The 26,056-nt window shown below is 45.3% G+C and overlaps 3 protein-coding genes and 1 long non-coding RNA gene across 4 annotated transcripts in view; 3 read left to right on the forward strand and 1 right to left on the reverse strand.

Annotated features, from left to right (window-relative positions):
• Nucleotides 1-549: 549 nt before the first annotated feature.
• Nucleotides 550-26,056, forward strand: part of LOC309364530 (uncharacterized protein) — a 43,737-nt gene continuing 18,230 nt past the window's right edge. The window contains exon 1 of the mRNA XM_081902024.1: nt 550-613. Coding sequence (XP_081758150.1) covers nt 554-613 — 60 coding nt within the window. The 5' untranslated portion in view covers nt 550-553. The remainder of the gene's footprint in view (nt 614-26,056) is intronic.
• Nucleotides 3,253-26,056, forward strand: part of LOC309364962 (uncharacterized protein) — a 147,369-nt gene continuing 124,565 nt past the window's right edge. The window contains exon 1 of the mRNA XM_081903016.1: nt 3,253-5,463. Coding sequence (XP_081759142.1) covers nt 3,820-5,001 — 1,182 coding nt within the window. The 5' untranslated portion in view covers nt 3,253-3,819 and the 3' untranslated portion in view covers nt 5,002-5,463. The remainder of the gene's footprint in view (nt 5,464-26,056) is intronic.
• Nucleotides 12,036-19,744, forward strand: LOC309364551 (uncharacterized protein). The gene is made up of 3 exons (XM_081902119.1): nt 12,036-12,290; nt 16,016-16,202; nt 18,083-19,744. The coding sequence occupies exons 1-3, from the start codon at nt 12,120-12,122 to the stop codon at nt 19,720-19,722; spliced, it is 1,998 nt and encodes a 665-aa protein (XP_081758245.1). The 5' UTR covers nt 12,036-12,119; the 3' UTR covers nt 19,723-19,744.
• Nucleotides 21,879-26,056, reverse strand: part of LOC309365336 — a 130,609-nt gene continuing 126,431 nt past the window's right edge. Inside the window, exon 3 of the long non-coding RNA XR_014166026.1 lies at nt 21,879-22,179. This is a non-coding gene — a long non-coding RNA (uncharacterized lncRNA). The remainder of the gene's footprint in view (nt 22,180-26,056) is intronic.

Genomic DNA, 26,056 nt, shown 5'->3' on the forward strand with positions numbered 1-26,056 from the left:
GCACGTGGCCCTGGCAGGATGAGGCCCCGAGTGGAGTCAGAGGCTGCAGGGCGCTCCCCCCCAACCGGGCAGGAAGGGGAAGGGGCGCAGCTGAGGGGCAGGGCATCTGCAGGAGGGCACAGGGGCAAACATCTCTGGCTCAGGCTGGCACGGACCCTGCCGGAGACCCTGGGGAGCTGCTCCCTTCAGTCCTGAGCTCAAGGGGCAGAATGAGGGGTCTAGGGCAGCTGCTGCTTCCCGGTGGACGATGCATATAGTCGCTCACGGATCAGCGGCGTAGCTGGGGCTTTTGCCGCCCCTCTCCCTGTCCCTCAGCAGGGAGCCCCGTCCTCTTCCACGGTCCTCCCCACGGCGGAGAGGGAAGGGGAGGCGGGGGGGGGGGAGGAAGAGCAGTGCAACAGGGAGGTGTCCCTCTCACCCTGCAGCCCCCTGACACCCTTTGCAGGCCACTACTTCTGCCCCCCCTTCCTCTGCCAGTGCCATTGATAAACCTATCGCCCTCCTTCGTTAATTGGTCTGATCGCCATTGAAAGCTCTCTTTTCTCTTGTGGCAATGATGTCCATCAGATTCATTTCGCAAGGAAATGGCTTCTTTTGCCTTCCTCACATCAAGGTACACTGTGCCTACACATGGATGTTCTGTTGATCTGTCACGGCAATTAAAACAGTTGATAGATCTATACTCCAGAGAATGCATCTGATCTTTTCCCAAGCTGTCAAAGCTATTGACCCCATATGTCTGCGTGTAAATAAGTGAGACTTATTTATTCATTAATTGTTTTATTTCTACCTTCCTCATTAAGGCAAATGAAGGCTGAGGGTTGAAGTGAATGCCAGATTTGAGAAGGCAGAGGAAAGGAGGATTCTATTTTCAGATTATTCATGTTCAGATTATTACTCATTTCATTTCTATACTGCTTCATATTTTTAAGGAAAAAAATCTCAAACAATTAATGGAAAATCTCATTGCAGTTTGTGTCCATAGGATGTTGAGAGCATAACTCTGTAGATCCAGTTCTCTCCTTCTGATAGTCTCAGATTTGAGACTGTTCTTTCTGATAGAGCAGGAGGAGCGAAACATTTATGGGCTTAAAGCTGCATTGATTCTGGAGGCCACATTCCAGTGAGCTTTGTGGCCAATGTATGCACATGCATGCGCACACAGAAAAGAGATGCAGACCATAAAGTCACATGCACACACGCCAGAGGTGCTGTACACACTCACCAGACACGCCATCTAGCGTACATCCAGGTCTTGCAAACACAATCAGTATGTTTAGACCTTCCAACCCGAGTCCTGGGGGGAGGAGAAATAAGAACACAAGAAGGCCCTGCTGAATTAGCAATGAGATCTGTAAAAAAGACCCTTCTGATTGGTCTTTATAAATCCTCTTTAAAGAGCAGCCAGAGGGATCATTTATTTCCAGAGCAGAGCTTTTACCCCATTTCAGCTGAAGTTTAAAACAAAAAACTCCAGCCGCCACCACAGTCTCCTCGCCCCCACAACCAGAATGCATCACTAATGTGCATACCATGCCAGCCTTAGGAAGGGAGGTGGGACAGGCAGGTGAAAGGAATTGGCAAAGGTGTTTGAAAATGGGTGGAGGCTCTTGGGAAGGGGGTCCCCAAATGGGGCTTCTCCAGGGGCAGCAGAATGTCTTGGGCAGGAGAATCCCTGCAGGGGCTCTCAGACTCCCTTGGCTTCATCTTCTTCCCTCCCTCCCAGGAAGCTGCAACTTGCTCTGGATTCTGTGCTCCTCAAGAAGCTGAACCTGCAACTCTGGCCAGGATGGAAGGAGGAAGATGGACGGTTGACTTGTTCAGGCTGTCTTCCGCATCCCTCCCCACAACCTCTGAACATTCCCTCCCAGGACCCTTGGAGAAATCTGGTGAGTTCCAAGGGAGAGGAGATGGGGACAGGGATAGATGGATGGTGGAGGGAGAAAGAGGAAAAGATGGAGAGGAGACAAATGGAAGGAAGTTCCTGACAGGAAGAAGGAAGGGGTGAGGCCTTCTCAGAAGCAGCTCTTTTTTTTCTTGAATCCTTTTCCTAAAGTAGTGGGGGCAGATTTTCTTCCTCCAGGCTTTGAAATCTTAGCTGTTATTTCCACGGTGGGAATAATTGATGATAATGATGTTGCACAACAATCCTGAAAAACGGATGAACGGGAATGGATATGCTTCCCATAATTATTTATGATTAATGTATTTAAATTGTTTCTATTACTCTTATTTTTTATAGACAGGGTCAGAATGATACATTCCACCAGCATCAAAACACAATAAATGCATGCACCTCCCCAGTTTGGTGGGCTTAAGGGACAAAGGACTAGTTATCATGATACACAATTCCTGTGGTTGGAGGCTCTACACAGGATTGGGCATATAAAGTCCTAGAGCATCTGGTATTATAAGCAAATTGTGTAAATCTTGGAGACTGGGGTTGTTTGTGAGAGTGAGTGAGTGGGATAATAATTTTTAGCGCCCCTTTGTAATGGCTTGGTACTCCTGCACTGACGCGAGACAACTCCAGTAGTAATTTTCTCAGGTTTATTGCTCAAACTCATAAATCACTGTGGAGCTCAGTCCTCGGCCTGTTCATCCCAGCTTGCAGTTGCCGAGTCCTCCAGCAAAGAAGCCCCCACTTTCGCTTTCTTTTCCCCTCTCGCAGATTCTCTCGAGCCTACGATTTTTTGGACAGGCTATTTCGGGGGCTCTGTGTCAGACCTCAAACTGGAGATAACAGTCTGTTCCCCCCCCCCCCGTCGGTACCCCCTCTCCCTGCTCCTCGTTCTTTGCTTCTGCTGCATCTTGGCTGCTCCTCCCCTGCTTCACATTCCAACCGAATCACATCTCTTGCGTTCTCAGGCTCTGTCAGCGGAGCCACGAGAGGCTTGAGATTCACGGAGCTGACACCCTGTAATTTTGTCCGTCCCTAAGCTTCCATGGAGACACTGTGGAGACACCTTGCTGCAAATTTCAAAATAAGTACACAAAGCCAACAAAGAGACTCAGAGGTTTATAGTGGCACCAGCTTTCCTGGTCAAGAGTCCACTTTGTCAGACTGCAGCCCACAAAAGCTTAGGCCATAATACATTTATCTGCCTATAAGGGCTGCAAAAGATGAATAAACAGAAGCATAGTTCATCTATGGAATCCATCCTACAGGAGACAGTGACAGCCAGCAACTTGGATAGCTTGAAAAGAAGGATAAGACTGACGTCTCTGCTCTGCCCTCCTGGTCCAGGCAATAATGCTTCTTGATACTAGTTTCTGGAAAGCACCGGAAGGCAGAGAAGACTCTTGTGCTCCAATCCTGCTTGCCGGTTTCCCACAGGCATCTTGTTGGCCTCTGTGAGAAGAGGATGCTGGACTAGGTGGGCCTTTGCCTGATCCAGCAGGCTCTTCTTAGCTTCCAATATATTGCAATATTTTTACAGTTACATGTAGCACTTAAGTTTTATTTATTTCACAATGGAGACACTGTTACTCGAGCCTGAGATCATTTCTTCACTTCAGAAAGAAAAAAATAGATGTGTCTAATAAGGCAATTCCACCATAGATCTGTATTATAAAACGATGGTGCTTTATTAAGTTTGAATGGAGTGATCATGTGTTGCTCCTGCCATTATCTCATCTGCTTTTCAAAAAATATGGAACCTAGAGAGGACAGTGGAGAATGAAGGTGTTAACATGAGAGAAGGTGCAGATTGGAATTGACATCTGTTCAGTTCCCTTTTTGTCTTTCTTGAAAGTCTAACAGGTTTTTTTTTCCTCCCAGACTCCCAAACAGCTGAGGAAGATGAAAGTCAGAATTCTATGGAGCCACCTGTCAATTCATTGGGAAGAACAAAGAAACTGAGGATACAAGAACAAACTCAAAAAGGAGAGAAACTATTTGAATGTATGAAGTGTGGAACGAGCTTTAGTCATAGTCAAGCACTTAGAATACACCAACGTACTCACACAGGGGAGAAACCATTTGAATGTATTGAATGTGAAAAGAGCTTCAGTACCACTGGGAAACTTAGAATACACCAACAAACTCACACAGGGGGAAAACCATTTAAATGCATAGAATGTGGAAAGAGCTTCAGTGATAGTGGATCACTTAGAATACACCAACGAACTCACACAGGGGAGAAACCATTTAAATGTATTGAATGTGGAAAGAGCTACAGTCGAAGTGGAGGCCTTAGAATACACCAACGAACTCACACAGGGGAAAAACCATTTAAATGTATGGAATGTGGAAAGAGCTTCAGTGATAGTAAATCACTTAGAATACACCAACGAACTCACACAGGGGAGAAACCATTTAAATGTGTGGATTGTGGAAAGAGTTTCAGTGAAAGTGGAAAACTTCGAATACATCAACGAACTCACACAGGGGAGAAACCATTTGAATGTGTGGATTGTGGAAAGAGCTTCAGTCGAAGTGGGACACTTAGAATACACCAACGAACTCACACAGGGGAGAAACCATATAAATGTGTGGATTGTGGAAAGAGCTTCAGTGATAGTGGATCACTTAGAATACACCTACGAATTCATACAGGGGAGAAACCATTTAAATGTATGGAATGTGGAGAGAGCTACACTCGAAGTGGAGACCTTAGAAGACATCAACAAACTCACACAGGGGAAAAACCATTTAAATGTATTGAATGTGGAAAGAGCTACAGTCGAAGTGAAGAACTTAGAATACACCAACGAACTCACACAGGGGAGAAACCATTTAAATGTATGGAATGTGGAAAGAGCTACACTCGAAGTGGAGAACTTAGAATACATCAACAAACTCACACAGGGGAGAAACCATTTAAATGTATTGAATGTGGAAAGAGCTACAGTCGAAGTGGAGAACTTAGAAGACATCAACGAACTCACACAGGGGAGAAACCATTTAAATGTTTAGATTGTGGAAAGAGCTTCAGTGAAAGTGGAAAACTTAGAATACATCAACGAACTCACACAGGGGGAAAACCACAGATACATTAATAAACTGCATAGGTGTTTTTTACCTTTCTTTCTATGCTTCCTTGCAATACTGACAAAATCAAACCATGCCAATGCTTTCAGCCCCAGAAGAGGAGTTCCCCTTGGTGTCAAAAGAAAGCAATCTGGTGCCACATTTCGCAGCAGTTACTTTAACACACGCTACCTGGGGCTGCAACATCAACAACTTTTTCCAGGGAGTCTTCTCTTCTCATGAGGTGGCCAAAATATTGAAACCTCAGCTTCAGCATGTGTCCTTCCAGTGAGCACTCAGGGCTGATCTCCTGCAGAATGGGTAGGTTTGATCTTCTTGCAGTCCATGGGACTCTCAAGAGTCTCCTCCAGCACCATAATTCAAAAGCATCAATTCTTCGGCGATCAGCCTTCTTTATCGTCCCGCTCTCACTTGCATACCTCACTACTGGGAAAACCATAGCTTTAACTATACGGACCTTTGTTGGCAAGGTGATGTCTGATTTTTAAGATGCTGTCTAGGTTTGTCATTGTTTTTCTCCCAAGAAGCAGGCGCTTTGTAATTTCGTGACTGCTGTCACCATCTGCAGTGATCATGGAGCCCAAGAAAGTAAAATCTCTCACTGCCTCCATTTCTTCCCCTTCTATTTGCCAGGAGGTGATGGGACCAGTGGCCATCATCTTCGGTTTTTTGATGTTGAGCTTCAGACCATATTTTGCGGTCTCCTCTTTCACCCTCATGAAGAGGTTTATTCCTCCTCGCTTTCTGCCATCAAGGTTGTGTCATCTGCATATCTGAGGTTGTTGATATTTCTTCTGGCAATCTTAATTCTGGCTTGGGATTCATCCACTCCAGCCTTTCGCATGTTGAATTCCGCATATAAGTTAAATAAGCGGGGAGCAATATACAGCCTTGTTGTACTCTTTCCCAATTTTGAACCAATCAGTTGTTCCATATCCAATTCTAACTGTAGCTTCTTGTCCCACATATAGATTTCTTATGTTAAGGAAATTAGGGGGGGGGCACATCTTTAAAGTTATTGAATGTTACAGATATTATGCCTGAATGTATCCTTTCAACTTGACAGCTCAGGGAAGTTACCGTATTTTTTGCTCTATAAGACTCACTTTTTCCCTCCTAAAAAGTAAGGGGAAATGTGTGTGGGTCTTATGGAGTGAATGCAGGCTGCACAGCTATCACAGAAGCCAGAACAGCAAGAGGGATTGCTACTTTCACTTCACAGCGATCCCTCTTGCTGTTCTGGCTTCTGAGATTCAGAATACTTTTTTCTTGTTTTCCTCCTCCAAAAACTAGATGCGTCTTGTGGTCTGGTGCGTCTTATAGAGCAAAAAATACGGTACCTAGCTTTAAAAATAATATAAAATCAACTCCTTTGCCAGTTTCCTCCATTCCAAAGCTATTTTCCTCTTGAAAAAGGACTCCAGGAAGTGTCCAGGGGTGACAATTGCTGAGCTGGGCCAAGGAAAGCCTAATCCCATCACCAAACTTGCCAAGGGGCCAGACATGCAAAGGAAGTTCTATTGTACTTTGGGTGATGGGACTTCAGAGGTGTTTGCCTATGCTAATCTTATACCTGAGTCTTGCCCTGACATGGGCATGCTTATGCTAATCTTGTACCAAGGACTTGTCTGGACATGTTTGCCAAGGTTAGACTAGTGTAACCCCTGTCTACCCCTCCGCTATTGTGACATGTCAGTGATGTAACAATCATGTAGCAATGATGCTCTACGAACTGTATTCTGGGATATGGTGGGAAAGTTTTAAAAGTCTTTGTCACCCCATGCTGTTGCGCAATAAACTTTGGTCTACAGCTATTTGCTCCAGTTGGTGGCTGGATTCCTTCCTTTATTCCGCAAGGGACATGTGGGCTCTTCCCAATGAGCTGGTTTGACTGAACAGCCTCACACCTAGATTTTTCCATAACACTTAGGAGACAGATGAGGTGATCAGGCACTCCCATTTCTTTAAGAACTTGCCATAGTTTGCTGTGGTCGACACAGTCAAAGGATTTTATGTAGTCAGTGAAGCAGAAGTAGATGTTTTTATGGAACTCCCTAGGTTTCTCCATAATCCAGCGGATGTTTGCAATTTGGTCTCCGGTTCCTCTGCCCCTACGAAATCCAGCTTGAACTTCTGGGAGTTCTCAGTCCGCATACTGCTTAAGCCTGCCTTGTAGAATTTTAAGCATAACCTTGCTAGCGTGTGAAATGAGCGCAATTGTGCGGTAGTTGGAACATTCTTTGGCACTGCCCTTTGGGATTGGAATGTAGACTTACCTTCTCCAATCCTCTGGCCACTGCTGAATTTTCCAAAGTTTCTGGCATATTGAGTCTAGCACCTTAACAGCATCATCTTTTAAAATTTTGGTTCTCAAGGAAGAGGCAGCCCAGGAATACAAGGCAGGAATTAACCTTGAATCTTGCTAACAAAATCCTTTCATAGCTTTTTGTGAGGGTTTTTGTGGCTGCTAATCTTAAAGCCAGGATGAGCACTAAGAATTGGGCATCATTTCCTCTGTTATTAAAAATAAAATACTTGTTCTGCTTCTAAAGAAACCCTTTAGAATGCATTCTTATTCTTTTTTCATAAAAAAATTCAAACAGCTGTGCAAAGGTGCTTCTGTGCAATGCAATGTCAGAATAACAAAATAATGAAACATCTCACAAGAGCCTTTTTTTTTTAAATATACAGCTGAAAAACCTTAAAACTCCTACAAAACTTACCAAATAGAAATCTAATAGCTGGCCCCCCAGGCACTAGGAGGCAACCTGATGTTCAAGGCTTCACCCCACCCCCAAACTCTGAGCTTTTGGTTTCTCTTTAGACACTCATCTGTGGTCGCCTGGAGCATTTGAGGGGAAAGAGAGAGAACATTCTGGCATACGAAGCAGACATAGAAAAAGAAAGTGACAAGCTGCTTGTAAGTGTCATTGTTACTTGGAAGGGAACAAGTCCTGTAAGTTTAATGTACATATAATGCTGTGCTTGAATGCATTGTAATAAAAATACTATAAAGGGAAGTTTCTCTTAGACTTAGGCAAGAGGTTCCACTCTGACAAAAGCATCAGAGGAGGCTGGATCTTTCCTCATAACTCATCGCTGGAGGCATAAGCTGCAGAGCTCTCACGGAAGGAAGCTTAAACTTGAGAAGCCAGTGTGTTCTTGCTGGAGATGGCTAGGGGAAGCAGCAGCAGCAGTTGTAAATAAGTCATGCAATGTTGAAGAAGCTTAGGATCTCCCTCTGGGACCAGGGATAGGAAAGCTGACTGAATTACATAAAGGACTGAACATTGTTTGCAATGTGCTACTTTATCATGCTTATCTTATTGTTAGACTGTTTAAGACTGTTCTGCGGTAAAGCTTCAAAACTTATTTTTGTGATGGAGAGAATTCATTTCCACACAAGGTCCAGATCAGGAGTTCCACGGAACAACTTTAACAGCAAGTATTTGAAGGGTCGCGGGTGGTGCTCTTTGTTAAACCACAGAGCCTAGGGCTTGCCGATCAGAAGGTCGGTGGTTTGAATCCCATCAGCTTCAGCCAGCAGGGCAGACAGTCAAGGATGATAGAAACTCCACTCTGGACCCCACCACCTTGGCTCTGCTGCCCTATATCCTTCCCATTGAAAGAAATGTGAAAATAAATTTTGTACGCTATAGATTTATCCTGGTCTGGTGCATGCAATGTCTTTTGTTTTGCAGCTGTGTGATTTGTGTTCATGTTGTATTGTGGTCGCCATTGGCTATAAACAATAAAATTTATAGATACAGTAGATTGAAATGCAAAAATAAGTAATAAAATATATAAAACGATTTTATTTTTTTTGGTCCTTACTCCCAAATGGTGTGTGTGTTTTTGGTTATATTGCGCTTTTGGTTATATTGGGGGTGGGGTGGGGGGTGGAGAAGTATGAAGGCGAAAATCGCTCCCCTCCTCTGCTAAATGGATGCAGACCAGAGGCAGTGAATGAAAAAGCAGGGAAAGAGAAACCCTCCAAGTGCCACTGTTTAGAATTAGAGAATGGAGTTATCCAACCCCCCCGGCCTCTTAAGGCAATCCTCTATAGGAAAGTTTTTTAATGTTTAATGTTTTATTATGTTTTTTATATATGTTGGAAACTTCCCAGAGTTTATGGAATGGGGTGTCCCTATTTTCATCAGAAAATGTTGGAGGGTTTGGAAAGGTCGGTTGCTGGAGCGAAGTGATTGCATGATCCCAACCAGCAGAGCTGGGAACCGGACTGCCTCCTCCAGCTACGCATTCGGGCTGCAGGCATAGCTGTCAACCTTCCCTTTTTTTGCCGGAAATTCCCTTATTCCAGTGCCATTTCCCGCTGCTATCCCGGATTGTTAGATATCCTGTAGACTGTACCCGGGAGAGGTGAGGCTGTTCATCCCTTATTTTCCAGTCTGCTGATCCCTTATTTTGAAATCTGAAAGTTGACAGCTATGGCTGCAGGGTGGCATCGTCCCAGCTTTCTGAAAATATTTACTGATGAGGAAACCAGTGACTGCACATCAGATCACAAGGAGACTTATTTGTCCAACATTCTGGATAGCATATAAGATGCCAGGTAGATTCCAATGATACAATAAATTTTGAAGGACAGCGCAAGGGGGCGCATCCAGCCTCGCAGCCTCCCAGGGCCCAACCCACAGCCAGCGAGCTCCGATGCTCAGAGAGGCAGGAAACGGGGCCAGCCAGGGGGACTCGGGAGCGGCTGCACTTTCCTGTCCCCCGCCGAGGAGAGCAGAGGAGCAGCGGCCCCGTGGCCTGGCGAGTTTCCCCGGAGAGGAGCCGGATTCCGCTGCAGGGACGGAGCGAGGAGTCCGAGGTGCGGGAGGAGGAGGAGGAGAGCAGGTGGGCCTGGCAGGATCATGCCCCGAGTGGAGTCAGGGGCTGCAGGGCGCCCCCCCCCAACCGGGCAGGAAGGGGAAGGGGCGCAGCGGAGGGGCAGGGCATCTGCAGGAGGGCACAGGGGCAAACATCTCTGGCTCAGGCTGGCACGGACCCTGCCGGAGCCCCTGGGGAGCTGCTCCCTTCAGTCCTGAGCTCAAGGGGCAGAATGAGGGGTCCAAGGGAAGGGGAGGCAGGGGGGGGGGAAGAGCAGTGCAGCACGGGGGGGCTCTTCCTGTGCAGCCCCCTGACACCCTTTGCAGACCACTACTCCTGCCCCCCCTTCCTCTGCCAGTGCCATTGATAAATCTATCGCCCTCATTTGTGAATTGGTCTGATCGCCTTTGAAAGCTCTCTTTGCCACCACCATCACCGCATCTTGTGGCAATGATGTCCGTCAGGTTCATTTAGCAAGGAAATGGCTTGCCTGCCCCAAATCAAGGTACACTGTGCCTACACATGGAGGTTCTGTTGATCTGTCATGGCAATTAAAACAGCTGATAGATCTATACTCCAGAGAATGCATCTGATCTTTTCCCAAGCTGTCAAGTTAGTGACCTCTTGTGTCTGCGTGTAAATAAGTGAGACAGGCTTAAGCCTGGTTTCATTAATTGTTTTATTTCCACCTTCCTCAGTAAGGCAAATGAAGGCTGAGGGTTGAAGTGAGTGCCAGATTTGAGAAGGCAGAGGAAAGGAGGATTCTATGTTCAGATTATTCATGTTCAGATTATTACTCATTTCATTTCACTGCTGCTTCATATTTTTAAGGAAAAAAAATCTCAAAGCAATTAATGGAAAATCTCATTGCAGTTTGTGTCCATAGGATCTTGAGAACATTAACTCTGTAGATCCAGTTCTCTCCTCCTGATAGTCTCAGATTTGAGACTGTTCTTTCTGATAGAACAGGAGGAACGGAAGATTTATGGGCTTAAAGCTGCATTGATTCTGGAGGCCACATTCCAGTGAGCTTTGTGGCCAATGTATGCACATGCATGCACACACAGAAAAGAGATGCAGACCATAAAGTCACATGCACACACGCCAGAGGTGCTGCACACACTCACCAGACATGCCATCTAGCATACATCCAAGTCTTGCAAACACAAACAACATGTTTAGACCTTCCAACCCCAGTGCTGAGGTGGAGGAGAAATAAGAGCACAAGAAGACCCTGCTGAATTAGCAATGAGTTCTAAGAAAAAAGACCCTTCTGATTGTTCTTTAGAAATCCTCTTTAAAGAGCAGCCAGAGGGATCATTTATTTCCAGATCAGGGCTTTTACCCCATTTCAGCACTGTGCTTGTTTGTGGTGAAATTGGAGTTGAAAATATCTCTCTATGGGCCCCTTAGGCATCTTTCTCTCCAGGACAGACAGAGATCTTCATCCTATGATCAGATAAGGAAATGGAAACCGCAGGGACTAGCAGGACACATGAATTGGGTTGTTTGATTTTGTTGGCCAATATTCCTTTTGCCTGTTTGTTTCTTAGGCTGTGCAGATCCCATACATTTAAAGCACGTGGCTTCCCCCAGAGAACCACAGGACCTGTAGTTTATTGCTACAGTTCTCAACACCCCTAACAAAATGCAGCTCGCAGGATTTCTTGGGTGAAGCCATGTACTTTAAATGTTAGGTGGGTCTGTCGCAGCCTTAATCATATACAAGGATCTGTTGCTGCCTTTCCAACATGCTAGAAGTTGCAGCCAGGATCAGCATTCCCTGTCCACTGAACATGCTCAGTCCTCTCACTGGGTTGTTTTTGGATTCCTCCCACTGCCTTGGTCCCCCCCCCCACCCCCAAATATTATTTGTACTTCCATAAACCTTGATGTTTCCCCAAGTCTTTGGATAACTTCCCCTCGTCCCTGGGTGGAGTCATTTGGGTGACATAATGATTGTCATTCACATCCTGAACATTAGAAATAGAAAGAGTAATAATATATTTCAAAAACTGGCTAATGGTTAAAAATTGTGCTTTTGTTTTTATTCTTGAGTTTTATTTTACTTTGTGTTTATTTCTTTTCCAGGAGGGTGATGTAAAAATTGAAGAGCACGGACCCAGGGAGAGGGAGAGACTGGAGTGCAAAGGAAAGAAACCTCCTACAGGCCAAGTTGGGACCATCAGGGATCTTCTTCCCGCGGGCAGATTTATGTCAGATTAAGCAGGAGCAAGAGGAGGGGCAGCCGCAGCAGCACTGGGATGCCGAGAAGCAGGATTTCCTGAAGACGATGCAGCCCCCTCGTTCAGGGTGGGAAACCCCACAGGCTCCCAGTCCTCCCCACTCCGGGGATGGTGTCCTCTCCTTCAGGGGAGCTGCAGATGCCAGTCGGTGGCCCAGTGGGAGAGCAGGGGGGACAGACCAGACCCTGCTCCCAGACACTGAGGGGCTTCTGGGAAAGGTAAGTGCCCTCCTCTCACCTGGGTTTCCAGCACCTGGAGGTCACAGGTCCACTGCCTCTCAACATGGAGGTTCTGTTTAGCTTTGGTGGTGAATATTCCTCCTCCCTGCACTTTCTCTCTAATCCAGTTTAAAAAGGCTGGCTAAACCAAACTTTCTTATACATGGGACGTTTGCAATCATATCTCCTTCTGTTCTTACTTTACCTAAACAGTTGCAGGGGACTCTGAATTTCATCAGAGCAGAAGCTGTGTGAGAAGAGGTGACCTTCCACCAACCCCTATTTTCCTCCTCTAAATTGCCTCCATTTGCAAAATGCTCTTTTCTCCCCACTGAGGTAAAAATCTTGGCACGTCTCGCAGCCTCAGAAATCCAATAAATTCCTCAGAAATCCCATGTGTAGTCGCATTAAAGATGACTGGCCTACCTTGCAAGATTGTTCCAAGATTTATTAAGATAATGTCCATGCTCAGATGACTGAATCACAGCCTGAAAAGTTGGGTTACAAATAGGAACAGTTTTTAGTACATTGCTGTACTAATGTACATTTGGTACATTACGATAAAATCTAAGTTGACCCAAGTTCAAAACAAAAAACTCTAGCCACTGCCACCACAGTCTCCTGGCCCCCACAAACAGAATGCATCACTCCAGGAAGGACTCCCACCCAACCTTTAGTGAGAGAGGGCAAAAGAAAAGGACTCTAAATGGGAAGTTGCACAAATATACCAGCTGTGGTCCTGCACTGGCAGCAAGGCTAACAAACAGGGGAGCTGGAAACGTGCTGGTCCCATATCTCCCTGCATCTGCCTCATGACCTAATTGTCCCAGCTTACCTCATGATTTGGCCGGCCCTGAGGGTGAACCGTGATGAAACCAGGCAGTCTCTTATGAGCCATAACTAACAAACTATCCATTTTGCCCAAACCAGGAAACTACGGCTGCCAGCTTTGGAATAAGCTGGGATATTAATCTAACTTCAAACTGTGCTTGGTCAAAACAGGAAACTCTGGTTGATCAGTGGCTTCGTGGTTTGACTGATCCCACTGATAGCAGTAAAAATAGGAAGCCCTGTTGCGTTCGAAGGGGTTGTTTGGACAGAGTCTGTGATCAGCATGCCAATCAGGACAGGCTTAAAAACTAAAGGGACCCCTGACCATTAGGTCCAGTCGTGACCGACTCTTGGGATGAGGCGCTCATCTCGCCTTATTGGCCGAGGGAGCCGGTGTACACCTTCCGGGTCATGTGGCCAGCATGAGTAAGCAGCTTCTTGCGAACCAGAGCAGCGCACGGAAACGCCGTTTACCTTCCCGCCAGAGCGGGACCTATTTATCTACTTGCACTTTGACGTGCTTTCGGATTGCTAGGTTGGCAGGAGCAGGGACCGAGCAACGGGAGCTCACCCTGTTGCAGGGATGCGAACTGCCAGCCTTCTGATCGGCAAGTCCTAGGCTCTGTGGTTAACCCACAGTGCCACCCGCGTCCCAGGACAGGCTTAGGAAGCAATTATTATTATTATTATTATTATTATTATTATTATTATTATTATTATTAATTGCATCCTGGGTTGCCTCTGCCCATCTGGGTAGCTTCCAACAAAATAAAAACCATCAAAAATTTCCTTGTAAAAGGCTGCCTTCAGAAATCTTCCATTTTGTAGAAATGGTCTTCGGTTTTAAAGAATTGCCCTCTTTAAGGAATCACGTGGTGTAAACATGTAAGTTGTCCTCTAGGTCCAAACACACACAGACACACACAGACACACACACACACACAGTAGGAGCAAGCAGTTCTCTGAAGTGCTTATCTTGTGAACTTGCCATCTAAGTAGTTTACTCCTGACCAAAGTTCCTGTTTCCCAAAAGGAGAGGAGGGGGAGCAGTGGAGGAAACGGATGGGTTTGAAGGCTCTTTCTGCCTCTCTCACCTGAAGAACAAGAGCAAAGGGATTTTGCAGGGCAGGAGGACAGCGGAGGCGGCAGCGAGGGCAGAGGGAGCAGTGGGCGGATTCACGGCCTCTCCCAGGGGGTCCAGATGCAAGCAAGGGGCTTCCTTCTTCTCCATGCAAGGGCCACCCATGTATTCAGAGCAGTCCTTTGCAGATTAACTCTTAAGTTCCAAGGGATCTCCTCTCAGTCCACTAATGTGCATACCATGCCAGCCTTAGGAAGGGAGGTGGGACAGGCAGGTGAAAGAAATTGCCAAAGGTGTTTGAAAATGGGTGGAGGCTCTTGGGAAGGGGGTGCCCGCTTGTGAATGAACTTTATTATTGTCACAGACCAGGATTAATAAAGCGTATAGATAAAATAGCAGTTAGGATTTTTTTAACCAATAATTGTTAGAGCAAATTAGGACATGGAAACGCATAGGATAAAACAACTAAATAAAATACAACATTAAACATGGATAATGGATGGATAAAAAAACTGATACTTAAAACAGATAAGAACTAAAAACAAAGAAAGTCACACAGTTAAAACAACTGTAAGAGCATAAGAACTAAAAGACTCGCAGTTAAAACAACTATAAGAGACTGCAGAGTAGAAGCCTCTTAAATAGAGGACACTCACAACAATAGAAACTGCTGTGCAAATATGGTTAAAACAGACAATTAAAACAATGTTCAATGCTAAATTTAGAAACAATGTACTAACAATAAACTGTCCCAGGGAGTTGTCTCAGAGTCACCCATGGAACCGTGTTTGGGGCTTTTCATGTCGGACTATCTTGAGTTGGGCGATGATCTGCGCCTACAGAAATGTACACAGAATCTGGCGACCATCAAGGTCATCTTCTGATCTTTGCCTAACAGCAAAAGGTCAAATTTTTGCTTTTGCGGGAGGTCGGCTAGCCTCACCAGTAGGGGATCCATGCTCTTACTACGTGCCTCTTCATAAAAGGGACATTTAAAGAATAAGTATTCTGGGCTTCCTATCTCTCCCAATGGACAGGTGCAAAGTCTCTGAGCATACGGGACCCTTCTAAAGGCTTCATCCAGGACCGGCGAGGGAAGAGCCGAGCTTCTGGCGAGTGTAAAGGCCCTTCTTGCATCCCTAGATACGAGAAAGAAGAGATATGCTGCCGGTGCGGCTATATATCTCTCGATTTCTCCAATTCTATAGTCGGGGCACCTTGCACAGTCCTGCTGTCTCTCGGTGTCTAATATTCTTTGCCTGAACGTAGCTTTTGCGTGGCCCAAGCACAGACTTAGAAGGGCTTGAGGGGCAAAACCCAATTTCCGGAGGGTGTTCAGGACTGCAGTCTGCCAGCCCGACTGGAATTGGTCACAGAGGATCAATGGGGCTATCCCTCGGGGGAGCAGGTTCAATGTCAGCCACTTGTAGATTGCTATTAGGCAGATGCTAGCCTCTACTCTCATCATCGCCATTTCCAATCTAACCCATGCGTTTGAGACACATCTGGGGACTTGGAGGAGAGCTCTAAGAAGTCTAGATTGCACTCTCTCAAGGGGGGAGAAAGAAGAGGAAGGTGGGCCCAAAAAGGAACCATAGAGGTGTTGTGCCAAAGATTTGGCCTTTTGTAATTTTAGAGCTGCGGGAATGAAGAAACCCCCTTGTGCTCTGAAGAATTTAACGATACAATTAGCGGTTTTTTCCGCTAGGAGGTGCCCAATTGGGGCTTCTCCAGGGGCAGCAGAATGTCTTGGGCAGGAGAATCCCTGCAGGGGCTCTCAGACTCCCTTGGCTTCTTCTTCCCTCCCTCCCAGGAAGCTGCAACTTGCTCTGGATTCTGCGCTCCTCAGGAAGCTGAACCTGCAAACCTAGCTGAGACTGAACCTGCAAGCCTGGCCAGGATGGAAGGAGGGAGATGGACGGTTGACCTGGTCAGGCTCTCTCCCGCATCCCTCCCCACAACCTCTGAGCATTCCCTCCCAGGACCCTTGGAGAAATCTGGTGAGTTCCAGGGGAGAGGAGATGGGGACAGGGGTAGATGGATGGTGGAGGGAGAAAGAGGAAAAGATGGAGAGGAGACAAATGGAAGGTAGTTCCTGACAGGAAGAAGGAAGGGGAGAGGCCTTCTCAGAAGCAGCTCTTTGTTTCTTGAATCCTTTTCCTAAAGTAGTGGGGGCAGATTTTCTTCCTCCAGGCTTTGAAATCTTAGGTGTTATTTCCACGGCAAGAATAATTGATGATAATGATGTTGCACACCAATCCTGAAAAATGGGTGAAGGGGAATGGAAATGCTTCCCATAACTATTTATAATTAATGCATTTAAATTGTTTCTGTTACTCTTATTTTTTATAGACAGGGTCAGAATGATACATTCCACCAGCACCAAAACACAATAAATGCATGCACCTTCCCAGTCTGGTGGGGTTCAGGGGCAAAGGACCAGTTATCATGATACACGATTCCTGTGGCTGGAGGCTCTACACTTAGGATTGGGCATATAAAGTCAAAGAGCGGATGGTATTATAAGCAAATTGTGTAAACTTGCCAATCTTACAGACTGGGGTTGTGTGTGAGAGGGAGGGAGGGAGAGAGTGGGATTATAATTTATAGCGCCCCTGTGTAATGGCTTGGTTCTCCCGCACAGACGCGAGACAACTCCAGTAGTAATTATCTCAGGTTTATTCCTCAAACTCATAAATCACTGTGGAGTTCAGTCTTCGGCCTGTTCATCCCAGCTTGCAGTTGCCGAGTCCTCCAGCAAAGAAGCCCCCACTTTCGCTTTCTTTTCCCCTCTTCTCGCAGATTCTCTTGAGCCTACGATTTTTTGTACACGCTATTTCCAGGGTCTCTGTGTCAGAGCTCAAACCGGAGATAACAGTCTGTGCCCCCCCTTGCACCCCCTCTTCCTGCTCTTTGTTCTTTCCTCCTGCTGCAGCTTGGCTGCTCCTCCCCTGCTTCACATTCCAACTGAATCACATCTCTTGCATTCTCAGGCTCTGTCAGCGGAGCCACGAGAGGCTTGAGATTCACAGAGCTGACACCCTGTAATTTTGTCCGTTCCTAAGCTTCCATGGAGATACTGTGGTACAACCTAGGTGCAAATTTCAACATAAGTACACAAAGCCAACAAAGAGACTCAGAAGTTTATAGTGGCACCAGCTTTCCTGGTCAAGAGTCCACTTTGTCAGACTGCAGCCCACACAAGCGTAGGCCATAATACATTTATCTGCCTTTAAGGGCTGCAAAAGATGAATAAACAGAAGCGTAGTTCATCTATGGAATCTATGCTACAGGAGACAGTGATGGCCAGCAACATGGATAGCTTGAAGAAAAGGATAAGACTGACGTCTCTGCTCTGCCCTCGCGGTCCTAGGCAATAATCCTTCTTGATACTAGTTTCTGGAAAGCACAGGAAGGCAGAGAAGACTCTTGTGCTCCAATCCTGCTTGCCGGTTTCCCACCGGCATCTGGTTGGCCTCTGTGAGAAGAGGATGCTGGACTAGGTGGGCCTTTGCCTGATGCAGCAGGCTCTTAGGTTCCAATATATTGCAATATTTTTACAGTTAAATGTAGCACTTAAGTTTTATTTATTTCACAAGGGAAATACTGTTACTTGAGCCTGAGATCATTTCTTCACTTCAGAAAGAAAAATTCCATCATAGATCTGTATTATAAAACGATGGTGCTTTATTAAGTTTGAATGGAGTGATCATGTGTTGCTCTTGCCACTATCTCATCAGCTTTCGTAAAATTTGGAACATAGAGAGGATAGTGGAGAATGAAGGTGTTAAAATGAGAGAAGGTACAGATTGGGATTGACATGTGTTCAGTTCCCTTTTTGTCTTTCTTGAAAGTCTAACAGGATTTTCTTTCCTCCCAGACTCCCAAACAGGTGAGGAAGATGAAAGTCAGAATTCTATGGAGCCACATGTGAATTTATGGGGGGAAACAAAGAAATTGAGGATACAACAAAAAAGTCACAAAGGAGAGAAACTATTTGAATGTACGGAATGTGGAAAGAGCTTCAGTCAAAATGATACACTTAGAAGACACCAACGAACTCACACAGGGGAGAAACCATTTAAATGTATTGAATGTGGAAAGAGCTTCAGTCAAAGTGGAGCACTTAGAAGACACCAACAAACTCATACAGGGGAGAAACTATTTGAATGTACGGCATGTGGAAAGAGCTTCAGTCAAAGTGTAGCACTTAGAATACACCAAAGAACTCACACAGGGGAGAAACCATTTGAATGTTTTGAGTGTGGAAAGAGCTTCAGTGAAAGTGGAGCACTTAGAAGACACCAACGAACTCATACAGGGGAGAAACTATTTGAATGTACGGCATGTGGAAAGAGCTTCAGTCAAAGTGTAGCACTTAGAATACACCAAAGAACTCACACAGGGGAGAAACCATTTGAATGTTTTGAGTGTGGAAAGAGCTTCAATGAAAGTGGAGCACTTAGAAGACACCAACAAACTCACACAGGGGAGAAACCATTTGAATGTACGGCATGTGGAAAGAGCTTCAGTCAAAGTGGACATCTTAGAATACACCAAAGAATTCACACAGGGGAGAAACCATTTGAATGTTTTGAGTGTGGAAAGAGCTTCAGTGAAAGTGTAGCACTCAGAAGACACCAACAAACTCACACAGGGGAGAAACCATTTGAATGTTTTGAGTGTGGAAAGAGCTTCAGTGTTAGTGGATCACTTAGAATACACCAACGAACTCATACAGGGGAGAAACCATTTAGATGTATTGAATGTGGAAAGAGCTTCAGTGATAGGGGATCACTTAGAATACACCAACGAATTCATACAGGGGAGAAACCATTTAAATGTGTTGAATGTGGAAAGAGCTTCAGTCGAAATGATACACTTAGAAAACACCAACGAACTCATACAGGGGAGAAACAATTTAAATGCATTGAATGTGGAAAGAGCTTCAGTCGATATGAACACCTTAAAATACATCAACGAACTCACACAGGTGAGAAACCATTTAGATGTCCTGAATGTGGAAAGAGCTTCAGTGAAAGTGGAAACCTTAGAAGACACCAACGAACTCACACAGGGGAGAAACCATTTGAATGTTTTGAGTGTAGAAAGAGCTTCAGTGAAAGTAGAGACCTTAGAATACACCAACGAACTCACACAGGGGAGAAACCATTTAGATGTATTGAATGTGGAAAGAGTTTTAGCATAAGCGGAGCACTTAGAATGCACCAACGAACTCATACAGGGGAGAAACCATTTAAATGTGTTGAATGTGGAAAGGGCTTCAGTCGAAATGATACACTTAGAATGCACCAACGAACTCATACAGGGGAGAAACCATTTAAATGTGTTGAATGTGGAAAGAGCTTCAGTGATAGTGGAAAACTTAGAGTACACCAACGAATTCACACGGGGGAGAAACCATTTAAATGTATTGAATGTGGAAAGAGCTTCAGTGAAAGTGGAGCACTTAGAAGACATCAACGAACTCACACAGAGGAAAAATCACAGATACTTTAATAAACCGTATAGGTGTTCTTTACCTTTCCTTCTATGCTTCCCTGCAATACTGATAAAATCAAACCACGCCAATGCTTTCAGCCCCAGAAGAGGAGCTCTCCTTGGTGTCAGGGGAGGGGTCCAAGAGAGCATCTGAAGCCCTGCCATTCCTTCTGTCCCTGGCCCCTTCCCCTCCTCTCTCTGCCATCCCAGGGCCACTCTTGACTCCACAGCAGGAGACTGGATCTGTCTGTGATGGTGAGATGTCCTGGGTGGTTGAAGGACCACTTCCTGTTTCCTGGAGCTCCATCCTGCCTTCTCATGCAAGGTGGAGTCATGAAGCAGGTGAAGGCTGAGCACACCTAAGGGTGGTGCGGGGGGTGGGTGGGATTCTGCTTAACCTTTCCCTGTCTGCTCCTTTTCTGGATCCAAATCCCCACACAAAAAGGGGCAGTGTGAGGGCGCAATCAGTGTTATGGAGCTGCACTGAAAATCATTTCTTTGTGACTGTAAGAGGCCCTTCTCAAAAAAACAAGCATCAAGAGAATTTAAGCTATAGAATTTAAAACAAACAGATAATTACAAAAAAAGAAAGCAGTCTGGTGCCACATTGTGTAGGAGTTACTTTAGCACACTGTACCTGCGGATTCCTTTGAAAAGAGCTCAGAAACTTCAATGGCTCAAAGAGCTGCAGACACATTACTGACCAGAGCTGGCTATAGGCAGCATAGGACTCCCATATTTGAACAGCTCCGTCTGCCTAATTGTCTGTTTCTGGACACAATCAATGTGTCCACAAGAAGAGGAAGATAGATTTGAGGAAGGCCAACCTGCAGAGGCACTACAAGTCGAAGCACATCCAGTACCAGGAGTTCCAAGGGCAGCTGCACCAGGAGAAGGTCAAGGCGCTGAAAACGGACCTGTTGGGTAACCTGTGGCCCCTCCAGATGATGTGAAATTGCAACTCACGTCTTCTTTAGCCACTGGCCACGCTGGCTGGGGCTCATGGGAGCTGGAGTCCAAGGATCTAGGTCCACAAATGCCAGGGACATTTCAAATCCCTCCTCAGTCGTGAAGCCGATTGGGCAACTTAAAGCTGGTTACCATCTTTATGCGAAACCTCCCTCGCAGGGTTGCTGTGTGCGTGAAAGCAATATATCTTGTGGTGGGCTTCATGAGGGGAGTGTGGAACAGAAATGTAATTCATAGGTAAGAAGACAGGAAATAGTTCTGAATCTGACTGAAAATAAAGGATTCTTTGTCTCCAAATTGCATATAGCAAGCACCTGTGTTGTTGAACTCTAGCTGAAGTTTCAGCATCTGGTTCCTCAGCACTCTGCACTCTCTCTCTGGAAACCTCCAGCTGTCAGGTGACAGGAACCAGCCAATGCCTCCCAGTTCAGAAACAGTCTGCCAAGAGCTGAGATTGGAAGTGGACAACCAAGGAAACTTAGGGGAGCATTTTCATTTCCATGCTTATGAATATTGATTTGAATCAATTCATCTGATGTGTTCAAAATAGTAGAGAAAATTTATGGTTGACACCACCTTGGGATAGTTTTGACAGGAATTCAGGGAACTAGGAATATTTTTAGTTCCATCTGGGTTGATGGATCATTAAATAGCTAGAGAGGATTAAGGGGTGGGGGCGGGAATCAGGCCTTGTTTCTCATGTGACAGATAGCCGATTCCACAGTTCTTAAATGTGACCATTTGCGACACAAGATCTACCCACCAGGGAAGAATGGCAGATGAAGGTGATGGACTATATGGAACTGGCGGAAATGACTGGCAGGATCCGAGACCAGGGAGAAGAGTCGGTGGAAGAAGATTGGAAGAAATTTAAAGACTATTTACAGAAACATTGTAAAATTAATGAATGTTAGAAAGATATTGGAATGAACTTACGTGGTTTTAGCAGAAATGTTATAAAGGATTAGGAAAAAATAGACTGTTAATTGGTGAAACGAGGGAAAGTAAAGTTATATCATATTAAGATAAATTACAGGGCAAAAATTGGAAAAGATGGAAAGGATTTGCTGAAATAGTTAACCGAACTAGAATACAAAAAAGGGAGGTGTGAGGAGGTCAAGAAAACAAGCTAACGAATGATAAGTTATGGGAAGATTCGATGTGTTATTTTTTTAATGAACTTTTTTTCTGGTTTCCCCCCCCCCTATTATGATGTGTTGTTTTTGATGTTGTTTAATATGATGTTATTATTTTTTCTTTTTGTAACCTTTAAAACCTTAATAAATATTATTAAAAATAAATAAATAAATGTGACCATTTGCTGCCTCCCAAAATTATGCTTAAGCCTTTCCCGTCCCCCCCAAAAAAACAACAACAACTCAAACATGGTAGCTGGTCTTGTCAAACGGGCCAATATAAGGTTCATTTGGCAAGTTTGTTGTTGTTTAGTCGTTTATTTGTGTCCGACTCTTCATGACCCCATGGACCAGAGCACGCCAGGCATTCCTGTCTTCTACTGCCTCCTGCAGCTTGGTCAAACTCATGTTCGTAGCTTTGAGGACACTGTCCAACCATCTCGTCCTCTGTCGTCCCCTTCTCTGTGTGCCCTCCATCTTTCCCAACATCAGGGGGGTCTTTTCCAGGGAGCCTTCTCTTCTCATGAGGTGGGCAAAGTATTGAAACCTCAGCTTCAGTATGTGTCTTTCCAGTGAGCACTCAGGGCTGATCTCCTTCAGAATGGATAGGTTTGATCTTCTTGCAGTCCATGGGACTCTCAAGATTCTCCTCCAGCACCATAATTCTTTTAAAAAATAAATAAATAATATTTATTAAAGTTTCAAAGAATTACAAAAAGAAAAAGAAAACAGAAAAAAACAAAGTACAGAAAAATAAAAACAATTAAAAACAAATCAATCTTTACAAGTCTTTCATTTACTTGTTTCCGTGACCTCCTCACACCTCCCTTTTTTGTATTCTAGTTCAATTAGTTACTTCAGCAAATCCTTTCCATTTTTGCTTTTATCTTAATGATTTATCTTAATATATTGTAACTTTACATTCTCACCTATTCATGATCTGTTTTTTTTAAATGATATTTTATTAAGTTTTGAGAATAACAACAAACAGAAAAAGGAAAAAACACATACACAAAAATATAAAATTATAAAATACAAAAAATACAAAAGTTTAACTTAGAAAAGAAAGAAAAAAGAAAAAGAAAGAAAAAAGCACATTAAAAAAACCCACAAAAATCCCTCTTTTTAATTCCTCATCTTTGATTCACTTATTTTCCTGACTTCCTCACGTCTCCCTTTTTTGTATCCCTTTTGAAAATTAGTTCAGCAAATTCATATCCAATTAATTTATCTATTATCAATCCACTCTTATTTTTTACCTTGTTGCTAGAACCCCTTCAGTTCATTTCAATGCCATTAACATTCAAAAATTTTACAATGTTTCTGTAAATAAATTTTAAATTTCCTCCAATCTTCTTCCACCAACTCTTCTCCCTGGTCTCGGATTCTGCCAGTCATTTCCGCCATTTCCATGTAGTCCATTACTTGCATCTGAATTTTACCTAATTCTATAACATTACTGCTAAAACCGCATAACTTCATTCCAGCATCCTTCTAACATTCCTTAATTTTACAATGTTTCTGTAGATAGTCTTTAAATTTCTTCCAATCTTCTTCTGCCGACTCTTCTCCCTGGTCTCGGATTCTGCCAGTCATTTCCGCCAGTTCCATGTACTCCCATCACCTTCATCTGCCATTCTTCCCGGGTGGGTAGATCTTGTGTCTTCCAATACTTTGTGATAAGTATTCTTGCTGCTGTTGTAGCATACATTAAAAAAATTCTATCCTTCTTTAACACCAACTGGCCGACCATGCCCAGGAGAAAGGCCTCTGGTTTCTTCAGAAAGGTATATTTAAATACCTTTTTCATTTTTCATCTCCCAGAAAGCCTTAATCCTTGGGCACGTCCACCAAAGGTGAAAGAATGTACCTTCAGTCTCTTTACATTTCCAACATTTATTGTCAGGCAAATGATATATTTTTGCGTGCCTAACTGGTGTCATGTACCACCTGTATATCATTTTCATAATATTCTCTCTTAAGGCATTAATAGAGCAACTATTACACGTGGATTTGGAGAAACCACTGAGGTTGGAGACAGACGCATCAGACAGAGCCATCGGGGTTGTTCTTTTGCAGTCAGGATTGGGCAAGCAAGAATGGAAACCGTGTGCCTTTTTCTCGAGGAAGCTGAGCAAGTCGGAACAAAACTACACCGTGTACGACCGAGAACTGCTCACAATCTACGCTGCCTTTTGTCGGTGGCGCCATCTGCTGATAGGGCCCAGCGCAAGATCCAGGTTTGTACAGATCACAAGAACTTGGAATACTGGAGGACAGCACGAGTGCTCAACCAGAGACAGATTCGCTGGGCGCAGGAATTCTCCAAGTTTTCTTTTGAAATCCGGTATGTGCCAGGAGAGCAAAATGTGAGAGCAGACGCTCTTTCGCGAAAACCAGAGTACTTCGAAGGAGAGGGGCCGCCGGAGACACGACACGTCATACCTGAGGACCGATGGGTGTGTGGGGGAACTCTAGTGGGCACGAGGGAACTGGCAGGGCTCACTAGGAACGATGAATTCGCCCGAACAAAAATCAGGGAACTCCAAAATGGGAGGGGAGCACCAGAGGGGTTTGAAGAGAAGGAAGGGGTGTTGTACTATAGGGGGGCGATGTACGTACCGGGGGAAGTTCTAAGAAGAAGGGTACTCAAACAACTACATGACACCCCCACAGCGGGACACTTTGGACAACACAAAACTATGATGTTGGTGACCAGACAATTCTGGTGACCAAGGGTGAGGGAAGATGTACGAGAATATGTACGAGGGTGCGACTGCTGCCAAAGGGCCAAAGGGGAACGCACGGTACCAGCGGGTTTACTGGAACCCTTACCCACACCAAACAAACCCTGGGAGGTGGTGTCTATTGATTTTATGACGGATTTGCCCAAATCAAGGGGAAAAACAGCAGTAATGGTGGCAGTCGACTTGCTAACCAAAATGTGCCTTTTCATAGCCTGCTCACACGCAGTGACAGCAGAAGAAACGGCACGGTTGTTTGTAGTGCACATTTTTAGGTTGCATGGTGCCCCCTTGAGGGTTCTCTCCGACCGCGGAAAAAAATTTACTTCTCGGTTCTGGAGGAAGCTCATGAGTCTGCTGGAAGTCGAGGTGAGTTTCTCGACAGTGAGACACCCAGAAACCAATGGGCAAGCGGAAAGGGCAAACAGCATACTCCAGCAATACGTGCGCTGCTACGTAAGTGAGAGGCAGAATGATTGGGTAGAGAAACTAGCGTTAGCGGAATTTGCGTACAATAACGCTGAACATGTGTCCACGGGAATGAGTCCGTTTATGGCCAACTATGGGTGTCATCCCAGGGCATTTCCGGGTAGCGAGGAACAAAGCTGGAGTGTGCCCGCTGCTGAACAGTTTGTGGAAGAAATGGAAGCTCTACACCAACAACTTAAGATGAACCTAGAGAGGGCCAAGGCGAATTACAAGAAGCAAGCAGATAAGCACCGCAGGGAAGGGGAAACCATACGGGTGGGGGATCGAGTGTGGCTATCCACTCAAGGGTTACCCTTTAAAGGAGGGTGCAAGAAGTTGCAGCCTAGATGGCTGGGGCCATTTGAAGTCACACAACAGATAAACCCCGTGGCATTCAAGCTCAGGTTGCCCGACAGTATGAAAATACATCCTGTGTTCCACAGATCCTTGCTCTCACCACACAGAGAGGGGCGGGAGTTCGTGGGGCGGGAAGTAGAAGTCATGCCACAACCACAGGTAGAAGAAAGGGAACACCAAAGCTCGGCCGCGGAAATAGTTGGTTCAAGATGGAGAGGTCGGCAAGTGGAGTACTTGGTGGCGTGGGAAGGAGAGCCCTTGTCGGAAAACACGTGGGTGCCAGCGGAAGCAGTTGGTGACGAGCATATGGTGGAAGTGTTCCACCGCCGGTTCCCGGATGAGCCCCAGCCCTTAGAGAGATTCTGGGAGGAACAATTTGGCACCACAGATGACGAAGAGAGTTTCGAAGGGTTTTCAGAATCCGAGGAAGAATCGGACTGGGAGGGTCACCCCATGGGTGGGAACCTTGGCAGGTGGGAAGAGGTTTCCGCACCCACGGAGGAGGAGGACAGCTCCTTCCGGGGTTTTCCTGTCTCACCGACCAGAGAAGAGGAAGAGATAGAGCCCACAGGTCGATCGGGGAGTGAAGGGGGCCCTTGGGGGGGGGGAGGTGGATGTCAGGGAACTGACATCAGAGACACGGGAGAAGGAGAGGGTCTCCGATTCTGCAGGTGAAGG

The sequence above is a fragment of the Podarcis melisellensis genome (assembly GCF_964234715.1).
Source record: "Podarcis melisellensis genome assembly, chromosome: 2".
In the NCBI taxonomy this organism is placed as follows: Eukaryota; Metazoa; Chordata; class Lepidosauria; order Squamata; family Lacertidae; genus Podarcis; species Podarcis melisellensis.

Excerpts from the sequence above, each read along its gene's own strand:
- LOC309364551 (XM_081902119.1), top strand. The coding sequence starts at position 12,120 with ATGCAGCCCCCTCGTTCAGGGTGGGAAACCCCACAGGCTCCCAGTCCT. Across the intron at positions 12,291-16,015 it reads CTGAGGGGCTTCTGGGAAAG|GAAGCTGCAACTTGCTCTGG; the intron begins GTAAGTGCCCTC and ends CCTCCCTCCCAG. Across the intron at positions 16,203-18,082 it reads AGGACCCTTGGAGAAATCTG|ACTCCCAAACAGGTGAGGAA; the intron begins GTGAGTTCCAGG and ends CTTTCCTCCCAG.